General features: G+C 45.3%; 1 protein-coding gene across 1 annotated transcript in view; it reads left to right on the forward strand.

Annotated features, from left to right (window-relative positions):
- The window catches only part of LOC125464694 (sphingosine-1-phosphate transporter SPNS2-like), a 96002-nt gene extending 73008 nt beyond the window's left edge, over positions 1 to 22994 (forward strand). The window contains exons 9-13 of the mRNA XM_048557396.2: positions 4023 to 4088; positions 5858 to 5956; positions 8044 to 8207; positions 17640 to 17681; positions 18990 to 22994. Of these exons, the coding sequence (XP_048413353.2) occupies positions 4023 to 4088; positions 5858 to 5956; positions 8044 to 8207; positions 17640 to 17676 (366 nt within the window). The 3' untranslated portion in view covers positions 17677 to 17681; positions 18990 to 22994. The remainder of the gene's footprint in view (positions 1 to 4022; positions 4089 to 5857; positions 5957 to 8043; positions 8208 to 17639; positions 17682 to 18989) is intronic.
- Positions 22995 to 23377: the final 383 nt, after the last annotated feature.

Raw genomic sequence — 23377 nt, forward strand, 5'->3', positions numbered from 1 at the left:
GAGACTTGGACAATACCTTCTGATTCACTAGTGACAGTGCTCCCAACTGAGCCATAGCTCATGAGTAGAAAAACAGTCGCGACCACTTTCTAAGACAGATTGGAGTCATAGAGGTCCACAGCACAGATAAAGTCCATCAAAGACATGCAACTGTTAGAATCCCATTTGCCGGCACTTGACACAGGGCCACCCTTGTTTACTTCTTTTTATTTAAACTGCTGCAGTCATTGTGTATTCAAATTTCTCTTATTCCTCCAAAGCTACATAGCCTTTCCTCGCAATTGCTCACTGAAAATGTCCTGAGTCGTAGATTTAATGTTCCCTCATTCGTCTTGATGTTAACGGCCTCAGACTTTTCTAAACCAACGCTCAGCATCATCTTTCCCTCACCCAGATAGCTTTCTAAGCTCACTGTTGTGCACCGTGGGTCATTTTGATCAGAAACAAAGTTGAGGGTTGAGGCACAGCGGATTTGCAAGCCCAATCTTCCTCTGAAAGCGGGAGTCTCAGTCCATTTTAAGATTCGGTCGATGCTGGTCTTGATCCATTTCCACTGAAGCCAGAATGCTCTTCTTCTGGCCTGCTCTGTTTGAATGTATGATTATTACCATTGTTGCGAAGGAGGACTCGACTTGATCATATGTTTTAATAATCTGGCAAACAGAATTCTTTCATCCGGTTTCAAGTCACATTGTGTAGGGACCCAATGGTCTTGCTGTGTCTGGCCATTTTTCCAGATAGCACCGTCTTGCCACCTCTCTGTTCGCTCGCTTCACTTGTCATATTTCCTCTTCAGTATGACACCAGATGGGACGCATTTAATCAAAGAATTAAATGGAAACCACTACCTGGTCGTGGGTGTGCCTACACTTCAAGGCCTGCAGTGACTGAAGAAGGCATCCTCTCCAGGGGCAATTAGGGATGAATAATAAAATACTGGCCCAGCCAGCGACGCCCAAATCCCACGAATGAATGACGAGAAACATAAAAACGTGCTACACTCTGACAAAATCTTGGTCCAACATCTGAATTGCTTACACAGTTGAGTGTATCTATTCCCCGAAGTTTTCACGTCAACAGTTCCTTCAGTAAAATATAATTTAGAAAAAAAGCCCTGAAAGTCTACCTCCAGCCTGAGAACATCAGCCTAAAGATTTTCATCCCTTCTACCAGAAGTCCAGGCGCTGTAATTCAATCTCCTGTGAACAAACTCATTGTCATTGTCTATAAAAGACATCTCAAGATAAGTCAGTGATCAGACTGTGCTATAAATAACCTCTTGCTTCTACCTGCTGGAGAAAGATACATAAAACGGTGTCAGGACTCATTGGAAAGTGGGTGAGCACTGTGTACAAGCAAACAGAAGCTTCATCCTGAGACAAGACAGCTGGATGGGGGTCACCCCAGGCAAAGCAGACACCCGCTTTTCACGTGCTACTTGTGTGTCCTTGTACTAGAGACAGTTTCTGACAGAGAGGAGCTTTCCAACCTGTCCAGGCTCTGGCACAAAACAAACATTTCTCAGATACTCGCCACCCCGCCAGCACCAATATTTTGATCGTCCGTGGTTGGAGGCGAGATGCCCCTTTGGCAGGCTGCTCTGTCTCGGCACTGAAGCTCCCGATGGGCCGTGCGTTCTTTGGAGAGCTGGGCAGAGAGAGATCGCGGCTGACTGGCCGCAGTGCAGCACTGAGGGAATTCCACTTTGTCAGAGGTGCTGTCTTTCAGAGGACACTCAAAACTGTGTTCCTGTCCGCTCTCTCGCTCTGCAACCCTTCTCCACCCACCCAATCACCAGGTGTCTAATAGAAAGATCTGACAGCACAATTTTGAAAGACAGGGGCAACTCCCCGCCAATCAGTATTTATCCTTCACATATCTGGGGGCTTGCTGTGCATTCATTAGCTGCTGTGTTCATGTGGGAATGACAAGGAGGACGTAATGACCTTAAACACTTTGGAGAGATCAGAAAAAGTCCTAGATAAATGCAAGATCTAGACTGCTTTTATATCCTATTATGTTCCTTTGAGCTCTAACCATCCACCCTGGTTCGTCTAGACTTGTCTGTTCCTTCGACTTGAGCTGCTCGGCATTCCCTGCATTTTCTGTTCTGGATTCCTGAGAGAGAGAGGAAGAAAAGGATCATGTCACTTTCTCAGCAAGCCCTTTTTGAGATCGAACGAGCCACCCTGAGATTTATGAGGCCTGTTCACATCAATAGACTGTGGAGTATTCCAAATGGACAAGAGTTGGGGCACTTGCAGTGTGCTGCCAGGTCTGAGCTGGAGCACCTTCCTTTCGGAGTCATTCATTTACAATGCCGCAAGATGTTGAAGCGAGATTTCTTCCAGCCAAATCTGCTGCCTTTGAGCTTGATTATGTTTGATAAGGTGCCAATTCAAGTTTGCTCCCTTTTCTCTGTAGGGGAACCGGCCTACTACTTCCACTCGTGGCCTCTGAACAATCTGTCACAGAGATCTTCATCTTGCTTGTCTGGCCTGGGTTCAGACTTAGAAATTAAAACTGTGTGTTCTGATCCTCACCAGCTCGCCTCAGCTCTCTGCTGCCTTAGTGCCTTTATCTGAATGCAGGAGAAGCATTTACTGGAGAGAGAAGCAAGGAACTGTAAGAGGTTCTTTGCAGAGGTAAACACCTCTGATAATTGACAGTCAATATCCTCTGCTGCATGAGAATTGACAGCCATATTCCACACCCTGCCTACATTTGCTCTCCTTCGTTCTCTTCTATCTGCTGAGGGAATACAGTAAATGTATTTACTATTGCAGTTCTGAGGATGGGTCACTGGACCCGAAACGTTAACTCTGTTTTTTCCTCCACGGATGCTGCCAGACCTGCTGAGCTTTTCCAGCAACTTCGATTTTGTACCTATTTGCAGCATCCGCAGTTCTTTCAGTTCTTATTTACTACTGGAACTGTCGATGAAAATCGCCTTTTGAGAATCACTTTGGCTTCCCCTTTCTCCAACCGCAGAATTGCGACCATTTGGCCAATCTTTCCCTGGTGAGGGAATCTCAAGCCAAAGCAACAGGACTCCCAATTAAGATGGAGATAAGGAGAACTTTTTCAATCTTCCTAGCAAGCTGTGGAAGGGTAAGGTCATTGCATATGATCAAGGTTGAGTTAGAGAAGCTTTTTATTGGCAAGGTTCAAAAGTTCTGAGGGGGTTGGGGGCAACAGGCAGGAAAGTGAGATTTAGGCCACCGACATTAACCGTGATGTTACTGAATGGCACGAGAGCCTCTAGGGGCTGAGTGGCCTTCTCCTGCTCTCTTTACTTACGGTCGTGTATTCTGTAATACCTACACTGGTCCTTTTGAAAGAGGGCTATTTAATTTCATTGCCTCTGTCGCTTCCCGTTTTCTTATGGCTTAAAAGTTTTCAAGTAAGCTTTCACCTACTTTTTAAAGGTTATCAAAGATTCAGTTCCCTTCCATCCCCATTCGTAATCTGCAGCCAACACTTGTTCCTTATAACAACAAGTGGTCTCTAGCCATCCTGGCCCACCATGTAAATAGCCAATTCCCACATTTGCAGGGATGTGAAGTAAATAAACTTTATCTCTTTAGTCCAGGACGACAACATTCATTTGCTTGGGGTTAACACTCACTTAAAGAGGGAGCTTCCTACCAATGTTTTACTGTTACCTTTTAATTAATGAATATTGTGTCTTTGTTGGAGGTGAGGATGTATTAGTTGTGCAGATGCTGATTCCCTACAGCCTACTCCCATCCCCTCACTTCTTATTCACACTGTCTTCTCATTCCTGATGAGATTGGACCTTAGCTGTTGGGTTAATGGGAAACGGTGGTCTCGTTTTAGCTAGACCAGGCCCTGCCAATCTCTCCCCATTTCCCAGTCTGCACAAACCCGCTGGCCAGTTTCAGTGGGTTTGGAGCCACTCAGCTGTTAACGTAGCCCTGGGCCTCACTTATCTTCATGCAATGTGATCTCAGTTTGTTGACATCTACGGTTATAACATTCACCTTTCTCCCCTCGGACAGATGTGTATATTCATCGGAGAAACCCTCCTGTTTTTGAACTGGGCCATTACAGCAGACATCCTAATGGTAAGTGTTTGATACAGAGTTGTAAAGTATAATTCCTTTTTGTCCACGGGAAGTGAATTTCATAGGAGAAGAAAGGGAGTGGTCATTAGGAAAAGCCTCGGTACTTGCTCTCGCTACAGCCGGAATTTTCTAAATATTCTGAGCCGGGGGAATATTGTAGTAGAGCGAGGCGGTGGTGGGACAGTGCAGCCCATGAACTGGCTCCCTAATAGGGCCAGCACAGACATAATGGGTACAACAGCCACCTTCCGTGCTGTAGCACTGACTCTATGTCTGCTCGTCTCATTCAGGAGCAAGGGAAGCCACACTCTGGGAACAAAGAACTGGCATCTGTATTGGACCACGAGTTGTTGGATTTGAAAAACCCAATCTGTTCAGTGACCTCCTTCAGGGAAAGAGATCATCCACCTTTACCTGTCTGATCTATTTGTGACCCCTGACCCCACAGTAATGTGACTGACCCTAAACCAGCCTCTGAATTGACCTCATAAGACACCCAGGCACGCAACAGAGAGTCCTGTTTCCACCACCTCCGGATAGTGGGGGTACAAACATTTTGCTCTGAAAGTATGACCTTAAAGAGCAAGTGAGAGCTACTTCCCTCATCCTTACCCAGGCAAAGATTAACAGCACTCCCCTGTCATAGTTAAAGGATGTGGAGACCCCGTGTTGTGTTAGTCCCACGCACTGTGCCGTGACAATTGATTGGTAAGCTTGGGCACAGTGATTCCTCGCAAGAGTTGAAGGCCAAGATGTAGTGCTCAATTGTTCTGCGTTTAATTGCGTGAACATGGTTACTATTGATGCTCACTGAGCTTGTTTGGTGAAACAAGACACGAGAAAGTAAAACTTATAGGAAGAGCTGGAAACGACAGCTGAAGCATGGCACAGACATTGTAAAGCACAGGGAACTGGTTACAGGCCTAGAAACACAAATCATCACTTTATAGCTCTGAGATAGCAATTTTACAAAATGAGCCATCTTGGGTGATGCTGTGGATCTCCTAACGGCTGGTAATACAGTGATACTAGCTGCCAGCCTGTCAGTGCCCTCAGCTGGCATCTTATGCTTGGTAAAAAAGAAAGCATAAGGGGAGAGAAAATGAGCAAATTTCTCCAATAACGCCGCAGAACAGTGTGAGAGGTGCGGCGTTTATGTGCCTATCAGTGGCTTGATTTCAAAATCCTTGTGTTAAAGATCTTCCAAATTCCTGTCCTTCCCTCTTTTTAAACCCTCCAACAGTTCCGGGGAGACGTCACTGCTCCTTGAATTCGGGCTCCTTCCGTATCTCTGTCTTCACATGCTCCACGCTGCTTTTAGCCATCTCCGGTGGTAAGCTCTGGAATTCTGTTCCTAAACTTCTCCACCTCGCTTTCCTTCTTCAGGAAATAGCCTTGAGCAAGCCTTGGATCACCTGCTGTTGTAAGCCCTTCCTTTAGCCTTGTGCCAAGTTTGGTGTCTGTTATGTTCCTTGAAGCTACAGCAAAGGTACTACGTAAGTTGTCATGACTTGAGGGAACCCTCATAGTGCAGCATGATTCCTTCCACAGTGCCTGTGTTTGGAAGCAGGAATAATGGGGGCTATTACACCAGGACGCAGTGTGTCTTTTCTCTGGAGACTGAGAAACCTGGTCTCTGAGGCTTAAAGTCCTTTCTTGGGATCCAAATTGAAACCATATTTTAGTTTGCGGAGTAATGAAATCCTTCATTGACTTGACAATTACAGTGATGCTTCAATTGGTTAACTCTCTCTCTGTTGTGTTTCCAGTATGTGGTTATTCCAACTCGTCGCTCGACAGCAGTGGCCTTGCAGAGTTTCACCTCTCACTTGCTTGGAGACGCGGGCAGCCCTTATTTAATTGGGGTTGTAAGTACAGCTTGGATTTCACATTTATTTCTGATTGATTAATGAATGACTGTGTGCTGTCTTGCCGCACAATAGACTAGAGGGCCTGGGGGTGGGGCTGAGTCTCTTCTTGAGTTCCCAAACGCTGTTGTGTTGACTGGGCATCTGCCCATGGATAAAGACAAGCTGAGGTGAGCTGTCATCGACCATCTCGTGGTTGGTTCAGGTACGTACTGGTGGAAGCTTGGGACCAGGCCAGTTGATGGCTACCTTAACTTTGGGAGATTAGTGGGAGAGTGTGGAGGAAGAAATTTCAAGCCACAATTACAGGGAACAGGCGATTTAGAAGCAGTATTGAAATTTGTAGGGACCGAACACCTTTAGCTCCTTGAGCTTGATGCATAAACTGACCTTTAAGGATATATCCAGCAAGTACAATCCAGCTAGTTTAACCTTGGGAAAACGTTTAGAAATTAATCAACTGGGACATGAAATGAACGGTCCGTTGGGCAGCAGTGGGTTAATAAAAGATGAGCAGCAAGAATTTGTCCAGTTGTGTTTAATTAATTTGACCGAGGTGTCTGGTCTGACTAGAGAGAGAGAAACTATTCCCATCGGCAAAGACACTTAAGAGGAATGACAAAAGAATCAATAGAGGAAACATGTTTATTGCCCAACGAATGGTCTGCTTGAGAGTGCACCGGAGGCAGATTCAATCCCAGATTTTGAGAATTAGTACCCGAGGAGAAAAACGGTTGTAGGGCTGTGGGGAAAGTGAGGGAGTGGGACTGGGTGAGTTCCCCTCGAAGAGGGAGCTAGCACAGACCCAGTGGGCCAAACGGCCACCTTCTGTGCTCTAGCCATTCTGCCATTTCATGTGGAATGATTTTGTGAGGGAAGGAAAGATCAGCAATATTTCAACCTTGTGGCTCCATTAATTGTTGGACCCTTCCACACATCACCACTATCCATTTGAATAAATGATTCGATCAAAGTTAATCTGGTTGTTGTAATTGCTCCAGAGACTGCCTGCAGCAAATAAAAATCTTCCTATTCCACTGTGACCCTATTGCAAAAACTGAAATGTCTGCTGTCTTTGATTAAAATGACTTTCTGGACTCCGTGGTAAACTGGGAGGATGGCCAGATGTCAACAGGCAGTGACCTACAGATGTTTCCAACACTGGTCTGTAAGTCTTTATCCTCCCCTAGCTTGATGTATAGAGTCACCTTGGAATCTACATAGTGAGGGTGTGGATTATCTGAGTCCTCCAACCAACACCACTCTTCATTTATATAGCACCCTTTACATGATAGTGAGCCATGTGTGGTGGTGATATTAGATTAAATGATGAGAAATTTTGTCAAAGACCTAAATAGGAATATTTTAAGGGAGTCTTAATGATGTAGGGAATGGGGGAGAAATTTAGTGAGGAAATCCTGGAGCGTAGGGCCCAAGGCAGCTCTGGCTCTGTTACCAACAGTGGGTGAAAGAAATTGGGAATGCACGAGAAGCCTGAGATGGAGTTCGGTTGCGGACGGAGGGAGCTTGATGGGGGAGATATTGAGATGTCCCCACTACTTGGGAGAATCTTGAACACGGGCTGTAGTTATATAGTAAGAAGGCAATCATTTAAAACTGAGATGAGAAGGAATTTCTTCTTCCAGAGCTTGGTGAATTTCTGGAACTCTTTAACCCGGAGAGTGGGGGAGGCTAAATTACTGAAAATTTTAATGAGGAGGTATGTAGGGTTGAGTTGAGGGTTATGAGGACTGGTGCAAAAGGGAAGTTGAGACCTGGAGCAGAACACTCTAATGTTATAGTAAGGCAGGGGCATTTAGAGGGACCAAATGGCCAAATCCTCCTATTTCTTACATTCTTATTAAATCCCACCAGAAGTTCCTGTGTCCCGCAGTGAGAGGCAGCCTGCACTTTTACACCATCCCAGCCTGTGTTCCATTATTACAGTCATTTGAAATTCCACTGTTTCCATGAGTTACCCCATCTCCCTTCAACAACCTTGCCCAACTCACCCTTTTAAAGAAGTGATTTGCCTCAGCGGCTGTCCTCGATTTTGATCGGTGTTTGCTCTCCCTTGTCTTGCTCAGATCTCGGATGTGATCAGACACAGTAAGCCCGACTTGGATCTGTGGGAATTCCTCAGCCTGGGCTATGCTCTGATGCTGTGCCCATTTATCATTGTCCTGGGAGGGACCTTCTTCTTGGCTACAGCCCATTTCATTGTGCAGGACCGTAACAGAGCACACCAACAGTGAGTATGAAGCTATTGACTCTCAACCTGCAACCTGATAGAGAAATGAATCGTTGCCCTCAGCGAGTTCTGTATTCACCTGATTTGAACCCTGTGCAGCTTGGTGTCAATGATGCTGTTTCCCATTCCAGCATTGCAGTGTCATGTGGCACTGCCATCTGGCCCCTGTGTCTGCTTCCTCACACAAACAGTTGCTGCTCAGATATGAGACTGGATGGTGAGGCTATTTGACTTCAGTGGGCATCATAGTGGAAGCTGAAGTTGTATAGTCCTGTTGCATAGTTACAATCTGAAGGTCAATCCAACATTGGGCAGTAGTGTGTGGCAAGTATGATTGAGTCAGCTGCCTGTATTCCCCTGATGTGAAGGCATTGGAAATTAGAATGAGCAGCGGTGTGTGAGCTGCAGCTAAGTCAATGTTATTTCTTTGGTACCGACGGTGGAAGCCCATTTGTGCACAGCAAGCTTCCTCAAACAGCAGTGCATTTCGCTGATGTCGGCTGAGGCATCAATATTGGCCAAGACACTGAGGATAATTCTCCTTGTTCCTGGTTTGAGATGCAGCGGGATTTTTAACACCCAGCAGAGAAGGCAAATGGTACATCCGAAGGGTGGCACTTAGAGCAGTTCAGCATTCCCTCGGTTGGTCACACACACGCCCATTCCCTCTTGTCTTTCAGTCAAAAAGGTTGCCTGTTTAATTCCTATTCCAGACATTTGAGAACGCGATTTCATGTTCAATTCTCTGAATGGGACTTGAACTCACAACCTGTTGATGGGCAGGCCTGAGAGACACCAACGCAGTCAAAATGAAACAGGGTGTGGCATTGGAACTGTTTTGCCAAGCCCTCCATTCTGAGCAGGGCCCTCCATTGTTGTGTGGTTACTGTGCACTGATGGATTGGGGCGAGTTATTCTACTCACGGGGGATTTACCAATGTCTGACTTACCAACAATATGACCATGATCCCGTACAGGGGTGTAATTATAAAGACCCAACATACAAACATTCCCTGTCCTTACAAACAGCTGCATTTTGTTGGGATTAGCTACAAATTGAGTTGCAGACAGAGTCCAGATGGACACCAAGGGACTGGCTGTAGCCTGTCATGCGGTTGTTGGGGTCTTGTGGTGCTGTGGTAGTGTCCTTGATCCTGAGCTAGGAGGCTGGAGTTCAAGTCCCACCTCAGGCTGTGAGGACCGTGGAGATTTATCAGGTGGCGTTCAGATTGATTTAAAACAAGGCTCCATTGGAGTTGTATTCAGGGCCGTTAGTATATTAGGTAGACACAGGAAAGGTGATGGAGCTTGTCTCTTGTTCAGTATTTTCTGTGTATCTTTGGTGACAGCGCTGTCAGCAACAAAGGAGCAAAAATATTGGATGTTTGCCTGTGGCTGTGTGTGTGTGTGTGTGTGTGTGTGTGTGTGTGTGTGTGTGTGTGTGTGTGTGTGTGTGTGTGTGTGTGTGAGAATGTGCGTGTGTGTGCATGCGTATGTGTATGTATCTGACAGTGCATGTGTGGAGGTATCTTTACGATGCGTTCTGGATGTGATAGAAGGAGTTAAGCGAGGGCACTGTATTGGCTCTTCAATACAGAGCCATTTTCGCTATCAGTAATGAAGTGCTGTGCAGCTTCTTTCATTGGAAATGCCAGCCTCACTCCATCCTCACAAGATCCCTTTGGTCTGAGAGTCACAGACAGCTGCCGTACCTCCGCTATCAAGCAATGTGGCGGTAACGTATGCGCCTCTGGGTTAGGAGGCCGGGGGAGGTGGTCAGTTCCCACCTCAGACTGTGATGGGTTGCAGAATTATAAATGAGACAGCATCTGTGAATAGGTGACTGCATCAGACAGCACACTTTGTAATCCTGCAGGTCCAGCCGCTGTGCTAGCACCAATAGGACGGAGCTGACCTGGGTTTGGAGGCAAAAACTGGTAGTGACTGGAGGCTGCATGTGATTGTAACACAGAAACTAATTGTCACCTCCTCTGTACCACCCAGGAACCAAAGCTGAGATCCTTTGATCAGCATGGTGTCTGCTTGGGAGTGCTTTTCCTCCAAAGAACATATGTTGCAAACACTTGCTGTAATTGACAACCTTGCACTGAGGCTGTTTGTTGCTGGGTCCGACAGCATAATTGACAAACCCGCTCTGTACTGCATCCCGTCAAAAACAGAAGTTGCTGGAAAAGCTCAGCAGGTCTGGCAGCATCTGTGAGTTTATAAATCAGAGTTAACGTTCCGGGTCTGGTGACCCTTCCTCAGTGCAATGTTATTTTAAAGCAATTAAATGGGTTATGTTTGAAGTGATGGTCTTTTTAAAAAATCATTCATGGGGTGTCTGCATCACATTTATTGCCCATCCCTAATTGCCCCTAGGGGGCCGTTAACAGTCAACCGCATTGCTGTGGGTCTGGAGCCACACGTAGGCCAGACCAGGTAAGGATGGCAGTTTCCTTCCCTAAAGGACATTGGTGAGCCAGATGGGCTTTTCCCCAACAATTGTTTTGAGGTTATCATTTGACTCTTAATTCCATATTTTTATTGAATTCAAATCTGACCATCGGCGGGATTCGAACCCAGGTTCCCGGAACGTTACCTGACCTGCTGGATTAACAGTCCAGCGATGATATCACTAGGTTATCAGCTCTTCTTATTTGGGCAGTGAGCTACAGGCAGTCAATAATCCTCAAATTATGTACCACAGCCGGTCTGCTACGCAGCTGGCGGTGCAGATGCTCACTCCTGTGAGGTTGTTGCCCGGTTGTGTGAGTGTGAGACCAATTCAGTTAATCAACCCCAACTGTTGACCACGTGAGGGCCATTTAGCCACGGCCAGTTCTACTGAGACACACTGGTGGTGGAAAGATGACCTTCTAGTCTACAGGCTGCAGCACCAGGTCACATGGTACAGTCACACCTATCAAGTCGTTTTTGATCGAGACAGCAATATTGCCCAGGATATCCCCATGCAATTTTTTTAATTTCACTGCATAATCATTTATTACAGTCTCGGTTTAATAAAAGTGTGACAGGGCCTCAGCAGCAGGTAATGACAGCTGAGCAAGGGAGCCGAAGCAGTGAAAACTATAGAAACTGGAACAGGAGAAGGCATTTGGCCCCTCGAGCCGAATAGGATCATGACTGACCCAGCACTCCTCACATCCACTTTCCTGACCTTTTCCCAAAATCCCCGATTCTCTGACTGGTCAAGCATTTATCTGCCTCAGCCTTAACATTACACAAGGACCCTGCCAAAACGTCCAGCCGTAAAGGGCGATAGTAAAGGAATGTGCTGTTGAGGGGAGACTGAGCAGTGGTGCCAGGATCTCCAGCTGCTGGAGACGACAGTGAAGAAGGGCAGCTTTTGTAGTCAAATGGACCCTCTCTGGGAAAAGTGCGTTTCTATGGGGTAAGAAGAGCTCGTGAGAAGAAAGCACAGACAGACAAAGGATTCCTCAACTTAACTCAGCCTTAACTAGAGGCTTCATTACAGAATCCTTGTAGTGTAGAACGAGGCCATTAGGCCCATCGAGCCTGCACTGACCCTCTGAAGAGCAATTCACCCAGACCTACCCTCTCCCCATCATCCCTGCATTCCCCTTTGCCGATCCACCTAGCCTACACAGCTTTGGACTGTGGGAGGAAACTGGAGCGTCCGGAGGAAACCCACACAGACATGGGGAAAATGTGCAAACTCCACACAGACAGTCTCCCGAGGGTGGAATTGATCCCTGGTCCCTGATGCTGTGAGGTAGCGTTGCTAACCACTGAGCCACCGTGTTGCCCTGTTGCATGTAAATACTGTCTAACTTTAATTCCCCTTCATGATGTTTGGGCTGTCTGTGTGTTCAAATTACATGTTACGTTGGTTAGTGTGGCACTCCCTCGGTACTACACTACAGCGCCAGCTAAAATGTGGAGCCCAACCACCAGAGCTGGGTTTGAACTGTCAACCTACCATCTGGAGGTGGTGGTGAGGGAACTCTGCCACGAGCCACAGCTAATGCCCGGTTCAGACTGTGAGAGTGACATGAGCAATCCAGAAAATTCAAAATTAGGTGCCTGAAGGAGGGAAATTGGATTCAACAAACAGCAAGTTAAGGGCTAGTACCAGGAATGGCCACAAAGCTGTTAGATTGCATCTAAAATCAAACTGGTCCCACTAATTGGCATTAACTAATTCGCATCTCTCATATCCAGTGAAGGTTCACTAGTTTGTTCCTGGCTAAGGAGGGACCATCTTATGAGAGGAGGCTGTGTAGTTTGGGTCTATATTCATTGGAATATGGAAGAGTGAAGAGTGACCTTAGTGAAACCTACAAGATTCTTAGGCGCCTTGATAGGGTAGAAGTGGAGAGGTTGTTTCCCTTAATGGGAGAGCCCACAGTGAGATGGCACAATCTCAGAATGAGGGGTGGCATATTTTTCTTTATTCATTAAGGGGATGATGGTTAGGCAGCATTTATTGCCCATCCCTCATTGCCCAGAGGGCAGTTCAGAGTCAATCACATTGCTGTGGGCCTGGGGTCACATGTAGGCCAGACCAGGTAAGGATAGCAGTTCCCTTCCCTAAAGGACATTAGTGAAACAGATGGGTTTTCTGACAATCGGCAATGGACAGAGATGAGAATGAATCTGTGAAATCCTTTACTGCAGAAGGCTGTTGAAGCGGTGCCATTAAGTATACGCAAAGCTGAGAGAATGACAGATTTTTAATCATTAAGGGAACCAATGGCTACAGAGAAAGAGAAAGTGGATTCAACGAGAACCAGGTCAGCCATGACCTCATTGAATGGTGGGTTAGACCTGATGGGCCGAATGGCCTACTCTTGTTCCTACACCTTATGTTCTACAGTCTGAACATGTTTTCTGTGAGAACTGGAAAGGATAAAGCACAGATATTCTCTAAACCTTGTGACACCAAGAGCCCACAAAGCTAGGGCTGGTTTCCAGCTGAGGTAATGCATAAACCCTGCGAGGTTCTTTTTGACAACAAAAACACTCCAATTATTCCTGGCAAGTCGATAAAAAGACCCGAGTTTGCAAAACAAATTAAGTGAACTTCCTGACGAAGAACGATGGCATTTTTATTGTTTCTGAGGTCTGGGTGACAAATGCTTCAGTCAGACGAGACCTTCAGAAATCTCTGGAATGTCGATGTTTCCTAAAAAACATAATTTGCATTTTGCATTGACAGGAAGAGTTGACACAATGAGTCAAGAAGCCTATTGTGAAGCCTACCGCAGATAAGGGAGCAACAATGGTTGTTGAGGAAGTGTTTGTTTTCATGTGGCCAGACTGCAGCTTTGAGGCTCTTCAGGGAAGGTGTTTTCTGTCAAAGAACGGCTGAACTCTGATCTGGAAGCTTATGAGTCATGGCTGTTAGTGCGCTGATAGATGCCAAGCTCCCCTCAATTTCCCCCCCAACCCCACCGATCCTTTAATGCTAGGATGAAATGAGATAAATGGGGCACTTAAGTCGGTTTGCAGGTTCAGTGCCTTAGTCACAGCTCAGCGTGGGTGCCGGCCATTGGCTTTAATCGTCCAGGTGGGCCATGAATGAAATGAGAAGAAAAACAAAATGGTGTTGGAAATCTGAAAGGAATGCTGGAGAAACTCAGCAGCTCTGACAGCATCGGTTGAGAGAGAGAGCGAGACAGAGAGAACATTTCAAGTCCAGTGTGACTCTTGTTCAGAACTGAAAATCGAAACACGCTTCGCGTTAGGCATTGCCCAGTTGATGACCACGTTTGCGCTGTAGTACAAGAAGCAGATTGAGGTTGACTATAGCATACAACTAAAACACGGGGGTCACGTCAAGGTGCTAATTGTTTCACAGTTTGTGGGTGTGGGCCAGCATCTATAATCCCACCCGTTGCGCTGAACCAGTTTTCTGAAAAGTTACAATCATCCTCCCTCATTCCATTCTTATTCACTCTTTCCTTCACCTGCTTGTCACAATGGTCTCTGCCTCTATCGCAATCTACAGCCTGTGTGTGAAAATGATTCCCCTGCTCTCCTTCCTCAAGTTCTTGCACTTGATCCTACAGATCAAGAAACAATCATCTCCTGATCTCCTCAAATCTGCCATGACTCTATTCATCCCGTCAAGCACTGGGATCTGTTTGATTCACATCAAAAGAACGAGATCTTTTAAAAGCTTGGCTTGAGAAACAAAGATCAATTAGCTTGTAATTTCAGGCCATGCTGACCCTGGCATCTATGATCTGATGATCTGTAACCAGGTCAAGACTAGCTATGGCACATAATGACAGTATCACATTTTGTTGCCAATGTGCTCCAGGCGTAGGTTATAATGTCTTAGCAACATTTAAATTCCAAGGGTGACGACGTAATTACACCCAAGTTGACTTTTAATTACAGTATTGTTGAAACTGTGGTGTAACTAAGATGATACAATAACTAACAACCTTAGGATTTAATTGTTCCTTCATCTCTGCAATGGTATGAGTTAATCATTTCCAATGGGACTTTCTAGGGTTAGGGGAGACAGTTTTAGCAATGCAAATCCGTCACTGACATTTTGTTGCTTCAGGAAGATTTAACACCTTCCTGTAATAACCTCGGTCCATCCCAAAATACTGTGCAGTGTGAACACTGTGGTGAATACAGAGACAGTGTCACACACAAGGTCTCAGCAACATCACTGCAGTAAGGATCACATGGTCCAGTTCGATGGGTTTGACTCAAACACCAGGTAGAGGAGACACGGCCTGCTAAAACTGCTTTCTTCAGCAACGAAAGTTGCTGTGCTTTTGGGTGACCTAGGGCTTGCTTTTCCTTAGCATTGGCCATCTGCTAGTGGTGCCAATTTGTTAGCATCCCCGGGATAACAAGCAGCAACTGCCCCTTTATCCTGCTTCTAGTGCCAGTTTTATCCCATATATTTGTGGGATCTCCCATGCCTTGGAAGATCAAGGATATATTTTAGCCCTTAAGATTCTTCCTGTTTAAGTTATTTTCCTTTCAAGTGTTACTGTTAAATCTTGCCATCCAGAATCCACTCCATTAGTTTGAGGACTGTCATACCTACTGAGTTCCCCCAGTATTGCATGTGCTCGTCCCATCACCTTGAGGAGTTGCTAGCTGTTGGATATAATAGACTCATCTCCTTCTGTAACTTTAACTATTTCTCATGAAATACAGCAACATCTTTGAACTAGCTTTTTTTTTGTTGGGCCCAGATATTATCAGAGTTACATTGTCCACAGTTTGAAGGAAATTGATGCTAATATGCCTGTCTCACTGACCTATCCTTGTGTACGGCTAAGGGGAGAGAAACTATCCCATTCTCAACAAATTGATAAGAATTGGCAGAAAATCTGAAGTTGCTGGAAAAGGTCAGCAGGTCTGGCAGCATCTGTGAAGAAAAAGACCAGAGTTAATGTTTCAGGTCGGGTGACCCTTCCTCAGAACCTCGTTCCGATGAAGGGTCACTGGACCCGTAACATTATCTCTGATTTCTCTTCACAGATGCTGCCAGACCTGCTGAGCTTTTCCAGCAACTTCTGTTTTGTTCATGATTTACAGCATCTGCAGTTCTTTCGGTTTTTGAAGAGAATCGGCAAATGGATTAAAAGTCAGTTGTGGATGCTTTTTGTGGTTGGTTTTTTGATGATTTTACACGATGAGGCTTGTTGAAATGTATATTGACGTCTAAAGGTGTTTGGTACAGTGTCACTGGGCTTAACTGCGCAGGTGAAGTCTATGGTGAAGAAGGGATAAAGGTAGCCTGGATATCAAGTTGGCTGAGTGACAGGAAAGAGAGAGGAGTGGTGAATGATTGTCAATCACACTGAAGGAATGCAGACAGTGGGTTTCCCCAGGCATTGCTCCAAGAACGATTCCTGCTTTCTGGTCTGTATTATTGACTGCGATTTGGGTGAATGGGACTCAATTTCAAAACTTGCAGGCGGGAGGAAACTGGGAGGCTTATGAACTGGGAGGAGGATAATGATAGACTTTGAGACAGGTTCACCTGAGTGGTCAGGATCTGGAATGTACTGTTTGAGAGTATGGGGGAGGCGGGTTCATTGCGTGGTTAGGGTCTGGAATGTACTGTCTGACAGTGTGGGGGAGGCAGGTTCAATCCTGGCCTTCAAAAGTGTTGTCACCAGGATAGAGAGAGATTGCAGGACTACTGAAAAAGGGCAAGTAAATGGGACTAGCTGAGCTGATTGTGCAGAGAGCTAACATGGAAATGATAAGCTGAGTATTCTCTGTCTGATGAAGGGTCTAGGCCCGAAACGTCAGCTTTTGTGCTCCTGAGATGCTGCTTGGCCTGCTGTGTTCATCCAGCCTCACATTTTATTATCTTGGAATTCTCCAGCATCTGCAGTTCCCATTATCTCTATTCTCTGTCTGTGTCCACAGGTGCAAGGCTGGAAAAGCATAGCAGGTCAGATGGTATCTGAGGAGCAGAAAAGTTAATGATTGGGTCCAAAACCCTTCGAAGGGTCTCTGACCTGCTGGGCTTTTCCAGCCTCACACCTATGGACTCTGGCTTCCAGCATCTGCTGTCCTTCTTGTCTCCTGGCCTCTGCCTGTGCGCAGACATCCTGACCCAGAACTATTATCAGTGTGCCTTCACAATTACTGGGTCCAAATTCAGTAAATCCCTTCATCATAGCACTGTGACCAGTCCTAGCCCACAGTTCTGCATTGGCTCAAGCTGAAACCTAAAGGCCAGTGGGAGTTGGGTCACAAATGTTGGCCCAGCCAGTAATGCCCACTTCCCATGACCAAATAAAAAGAAACATTCTAAGTTCTTATGAATATTCAAATAAATGCCAAATGAACAGGGCTGTGGGACTCAGTGAGTCAACAGGGTGTAGAGCTGGATGAACACAGCAGGCCAAGCAGCATCAGAGGAGCAGGAAAGCTGACATTTCGGACCTAGACCCTTCTTAGTGAGTTGTTCTTGCAAGGGGGCAGTAGAAATCTGTTGGAGATGATTGGCTTCTGTGTCTCTGTGCTGTGAAATTCTAAATGAGATGGAATGACAGATATGTAGAGATTGATGATTTTTAGGTTTGTCTGTGGCTGAACCGTCCCAAACGTAACTAGCTGGAAACCTACCCCAGACCACACATTATTCCTCAGGAGTTCCTTGTTCATTGGATCCTTCTTGGTTGTCAATGAGAGAGAGTTGCTAACAGTGGAAGACCGATGTGTGGGAGTACAGTTCAGATAAGCCAATTGGAAGTGTGAGCGGTACGGACACTGTGTGATCCCAGTGAAGGATAAGATGGGATGCCTCTGAGTAACAGTGCAGCACTGCATTTACTACGGTATAACTCCAATCCAGTTAGGTGCCATTGGATGCCATTCTAAAACGGTCCCATTCCCAGACAACTCTTTTGCTTCTGCTCCTTGATCTCACAAATGTGTTTCCTTTCTCTGCAGGGTGGAAGAGATGAGGCTGGTTTCTGTGAAAGTCTGAGCAAGGTAAGCAAACAAATAATCTGATCCACCCTGTCATTAAACTGGGCTTTCTAATGAAATGCAAAATTGTGAAAAACACCAGAACTCTGGAGTGCTGCCTGAGATGTAATTTCTGCCGGTTTCCTTTGATTTAATAACTTGCTTTGAAGAGGAGGTTGCGGAGTTAAATTCACAGGAAACACGTTTCCAAGGCAGCGACCAGGATAGAGATTTATCACTGGGTGAGGACCAAGGGAGTGCAGCAGGAAGACACACAGGAGACAGCTCTGTCTCAATCTGAGCAGCTCGGTGCTGTGATGTGTTTTGTGTTAGAGTTCAGTGTCACTGTGGCCTGATCTTTCAGGAAAGACGTTCGGAGTGATATAGGGTGATTGATAGTACAAGCTCAGCCTAGAGAATTGAAGATCCTGGAAAGTTCAGTGCATTTTACACAGGAGATGTTTTCTCAATTACACACACTCCACTCAGAAAGTTCCTTCCAACAAACATCTGGCCAGCCCACCTTTGCCACAGTGTAATCCTCGTGTTCTTGGTTTATGTTACAAAGCCTGCAACCGAGGTTCATTCCGTTCCTAGCCTCTGACCTAAACCGGATCCCTTTAACAGTGTTAGAGATCAGAGAGACTGCACTGAAGGGAGATAGCCACTGGGAACTTGCTGAGCTCCAGGCACCAGCCAGATTGCCAGCAGAACCATGGAGCTGGGCTAAATGGCCTCCTTTGTTGCTTCATGTTTCTATAAAAGATAATGAATAAATACTGCACAATTTTGCCTTTGGTTATCCAGCAGTATTTGCGCAGAATGTTCCCTGAGGTGATTAAGTAGTCCACAATATATTTGGGTTGTAGCAGGAACATGGAATGAGATGAAATATGTTGGCTGAACAAGTAGCAGAGTAGCCTTAAGAACTATAGTTAACTATCAATTGTAGGACATCAAGATGAGTTATTTTAAATAACCAAAGTCTCTGGAGATCCATTTCCACCAGTCACTGGGATTAATGTCTTAGGTTTTTTGGAAACACCAGTTCCTGGGACTCTGTAGATGGACAGTTTTGATATCGATGCTGTAGAAAAGATACAGAGCTGCAGATGCCTAAAGCATGGCTTGGTGTTGAAAAATGTTTGTCTCTGAGAAATATAATCATTCGAGTAACACCTACTGCCTAAAGGGCCCCTACGGTTATTATTCTTCACATAAGTTTCCCTCGTCACCTTAATTTATCTCACCCTATCAGTAAGACCTCTCTCTCTCTATTTATGTGACTTCCGCAGGGCTGAACTTACCTCTTTTGCTCTCTTTCTTCCTAAGAGTTATGGATGGAGCGGGTCAAAATGCCTCACAAATCGACGACTTTTTGCCTTCAAGTGGCCGTACGGTTTCTCATCGCCATGAGACTGGACCTTCCAACCTTTTTGGGGGGGGGGGTGGTGTGAAGTGAGGAATCTCCCAAGGGAACGGCACAACTTTGAAAAGGCACTCAACTGTATGGAACCTCTCCGCCAGCCAGACACGACACTCAATCCCCTTCACCTTGTGGAAATCCCTGCCTAAGAGCAAAGTCTTAACAATCCGTGTTGGCTTCTGTGTTTTTTTGTGACTCCCCCCTCCACCAGGTTGTGCGTCAAGGGCTGACCTCAGTAGTTGGAGCCAACATGCCCAGCTCCAGCCAAACAGAATGCTCCAAACTCTGATTTGGCAACGTTGGGGGATGGGTTTCATCCACGCCACGGCGCGTGCAGCTTCTGAGACATTGGATATTATCACTTTTTCGTTTAATGCCTGTGGTTCGGAATCATCACTTGGATGTGACTAAAGCCTAGTTGGAATAATGGGTGAAATGTCCTCACCTGAGACTACCACATATGAAACAGTCAACGGGGAGATATTGCCCTTAAATGAGAGAGACAGCACTTTGAGCTTTTCTAGAGTAGGATGCTGCTTTCCTGTTATGTTTTGAGGTGGTATTAGCAGTATATATATTAACTAGTGAATTGAATTTCACCTTTAAGCTGTATTGGATAGTAATTTCTTTTTGTATTCATGCCAGTGATATGCACATTAGCAAAGTAACCACTGGCTTATGGATATGCACTAAAAATCCCCTGAAATGAAGATGCTCAAAGCAATCCTGAACTCTTTCCTTCTGCACCCACTTTCTAAACTTAAATCACACTGACGCCAATGTGAAAAGCTCAAGGACTGGGGGATGGAAAAGTGAAATGCAGCACTCGGTCGTGTCAACTCCCTTTGGACACAGCAACAAACTTGCCCCCATCCTTGTTATTCCTCAAGATTTTCCGACAAGGCATTTCTAGCCAGTCCTCAACCCTCTGCTCTTCAATTGCAAGTGAAGGATCCACGACAGAAACTGACCTGTGCATCTCTCAACAATTCCCCCTTCATGTCCGTCACAAAGCCTCTTTGGCCAGGCAACTATCTAGCAAGTTCCCTGTTTGCAATCTATTTCCCCGAGAAAGCCCCCCACCCCCACCCCGTTCTCACACAGCGACTAGTTGGGGTGGAAACCTGGTGGAGCCGGTTCAATTGAGGCATTCAAGAGGCCACTGTTTTTACTTTAAATAATTGCCCAGGGTGCAGGACATTGGCAGAAAATTATAATACTTTGAGAGGTGGTGTGGGCATGATGGACTGAACAGTTTCCTCCTCATAGGATTCCACAGTTCATTCAGCCCAACAAGTCCACACTGGCCCTCCCACCCAGACCCATTCCCCCCTTGTAACCCTGCATTTCCCATGGTTAATGCACCTAATCTACACAGCCTGGACATTATAGGCTATTCAACATGGCCAATCCACCTAGCCTGCACACCTTTGACTGTGGGAGGAAACTGGGGCACCCCGAAGGAAACCTGCACAGACACGGGGAGAATGTACAACTCCACACAGACAGTCGCCCGAGGCTGGAATCGAACCCAGATCCCTGGCGCTGTGAGGCAGCAGTGCTAACCACTGAGCCACTGTATCAGCTGAAGATGGAATTGCATTGGAGTGCCACTTTGCTGCCATGTGATTTAGAATCAACCAATTATCTTTGCAAAGCAGCTGCCTTTTTTAAAAAAAATCTTCCCTGGTTGCCTCTCATTTCTTCCCTCCATAAGTGTCTCCTGTGAAACATTTCCCACCATCGTCATGGACTTGAATGTCTTTTTGAAGACTCCCAGGTAGCTTAGGCATGTACAGGTGTGCACCACAGGTAATGTGTCCACCAACTGTAACATCCAGAAATGATTTGCATGCAGAAGCAGCTCACTAAAATAACTTACTGGAGAAACTGGCCTCTCTGGAATGTACCAGTCACATGAATCGCTGCTGTTTCTCGTAGACTGGGTGTTAACTGCTAGGCAAAACTTGTACTCTTTCCTATGTACTTTTACACATTGACTCACCTCATGGCATTACCATAGCAACAGCAGCCTCTTGGTAAAAATAAAAAGTGGCAGGTGTGAGAATCCACCAGGATAATTTATAAAAATGTCCTGTTGGCAACGTTTATCCCAGATCTCCTCAAAACTCTGCCCAGCTTCTTAATGAGCCATAACAGCACCTTCTAAACTCATAATCTTTATCATCTGGAAGGACAAGGGCAGCAGATACAGGGGAGTTGAAAAGTTCCAAGCCGCTCACCATCCTGACTTGGAGATATATCGTTGTTCCCTCAGTGCCACTGGGTTAACATCCTGGAATCCTTTCCCTTAGGACATGGTGGGTCAACCTACAGCCCATGGACTGCAGTGGTTCAAGAAGGCAGCTCACCACCACTTTCTCGAGGGCAACTAGGGACGGGCAATAAATGCTGGCCCAGCCAGTGACCCCTACATCCCAGGAATGAATATAAAATGAATCTAACCTCTGAAGCCACTAGGCTGTTACTGTCCTGAGTCTTGTTCATCAATGCCAGGAGCTTAAGTTAAAGTCATCCACCAAAGGCAATAGCGGCCAAATTTTGCCCAACAAGGGTCTAGGCCCGAAACATCAGCTTTCCTGCTCCTACGACACTGCTTGGCCTACTATGTTCAGCCAGCTCTATACCTCGTTATCTCACTTGTTGAAAGCTTAATTCTCAAAATATATCAGATAATTCTAGGGTATTGAAGTGAGTAGAATCCAGTCACTTGCTGACAAGGGAGAAGGCACTGGTGAATCCATCACTTGCACTCAAAGAGCCAAAAGTGATTTTGTTTAATATGAATGGAAGGGGTGTGACGTGTAACTTGCATCGAGTTTTGCCTCGGGCCTTCTAGAGAATGTGCAACTTTTTAAAAAAGACACATTATATTATAGGTTATTGGGATAAGCAGGTAACTGAAGGTTCTGGAAGCTGAGGAATACTTGGCAGCTGGGATAAGTTGATAGATTACAGGATGTGACAGTCAATCAATGGTTTCAGAAGCTACTTAAAAACTCACATCACAATGGCCTAACAACTGATAAAAGATGCAGGAAAATATGGAGCAAGTGCCATTATTAAAACTGGCGCTGTCCAACACAAACTGACCCACAGAAACTGCCGTGGCCACAGTGTTTCAGCCCCATGTGGTAGAAAATGCTGTACACTGAACAAAGAAAAGCATTTCACATGTGGATATTTGCTTACACCTCAACTCAAAAAAAAACTGACGTTTTCCAAACAAATATAAAAAAAGCCAAAGGTTCATTGGTGGGCTCAGTGCCTGAGAGATCATCTAACCAATAATTACACTATAAAATTGCATTTAGTGGCTAACGTGATGGACAACACTGAGCTAAACCAGTCAGACAGCCAGTATCATTAAAGGAAATTTCAGATTAAAGTCCAATTTCAAGTTGTGGGCTATGATTTCATACAGTGTGATGCGAGCGATTGAAATTATTAACAACACGTGGCTTTCCCTCCCACAGTTATCATTGCAATACTCAAGCTTTAATTATGGAACTTAACCAGTTTGCAAGTTAAATGTACTATCAGATGCCAAAAATGGTTTGTTCACTGGAAATATAAGTCTTTTCCCTCTCCTTCAAAACTCACATTTGCTGCTGCCTGATATTCTCAACAACTGAACCATATATGATGGTTGATTGTGTGTTGAACCTTTTTTCTGCGTAATATGCATTTGTTCCTGTGTAAATTCCATCCGCACTGTTCAAGTGTCTGTGATTTCTTGTCAAACAAGAACTTTTTTCTAAAAAAAATCTATTTTATCTGATTATTCCAGATATATTTTATTGTTTAAAGGCAAAGTATATAAATTATACACAAGAATATAGCTCAAATGTATCTATAAATCATGTAAATTAATAAACTATTTGAATGCAGTGTTCTGTTATTTCATATTCTGTGTAGGACTCCATCCAGACCGCACCATTATTTAGCAATTGTGTATCTTCTTTTCCAAATGCACTTCACATTTGTGCTGTCAACTTTTGCAAAATGTGTCAGTCACTCATGAGCAACTTTGAAGAGCCAATACTGTAGTACACCAGGAATTAATGTTGAGAGCCAATTTCAGATTTTGGTTTTCAAAACCTGTCGATTGATAACAGACTTGGGAAGTTGAGGAGCAGCTTGAGGTTTGAGATCCTAGATCAGTGGGATACAGTACTGGAACACACTGGGGCTGTAGAAGCACATCACCCTCAACAAACTCAGATTATAGCTCTCCCCTGTCCCAAACAAAGCAATTCCCCAGTCATTGTTC

Source organism: Stegostoma tigrinum, chromosome 27 (assembly GCF_030684315.1).
Source record: "Stegostoma tigrinum isolate sSteTig4 chromosome 27, sSteTig4.hap1, whole genome shotgun sequence".
Taxonomy (NCBI): Eukaryota; Metazoa; Chordata; class Chondrichthyes; order Orectolobiformes; family Stegostomatidae; genus Stegostoma; species Stegostoma tigrinum.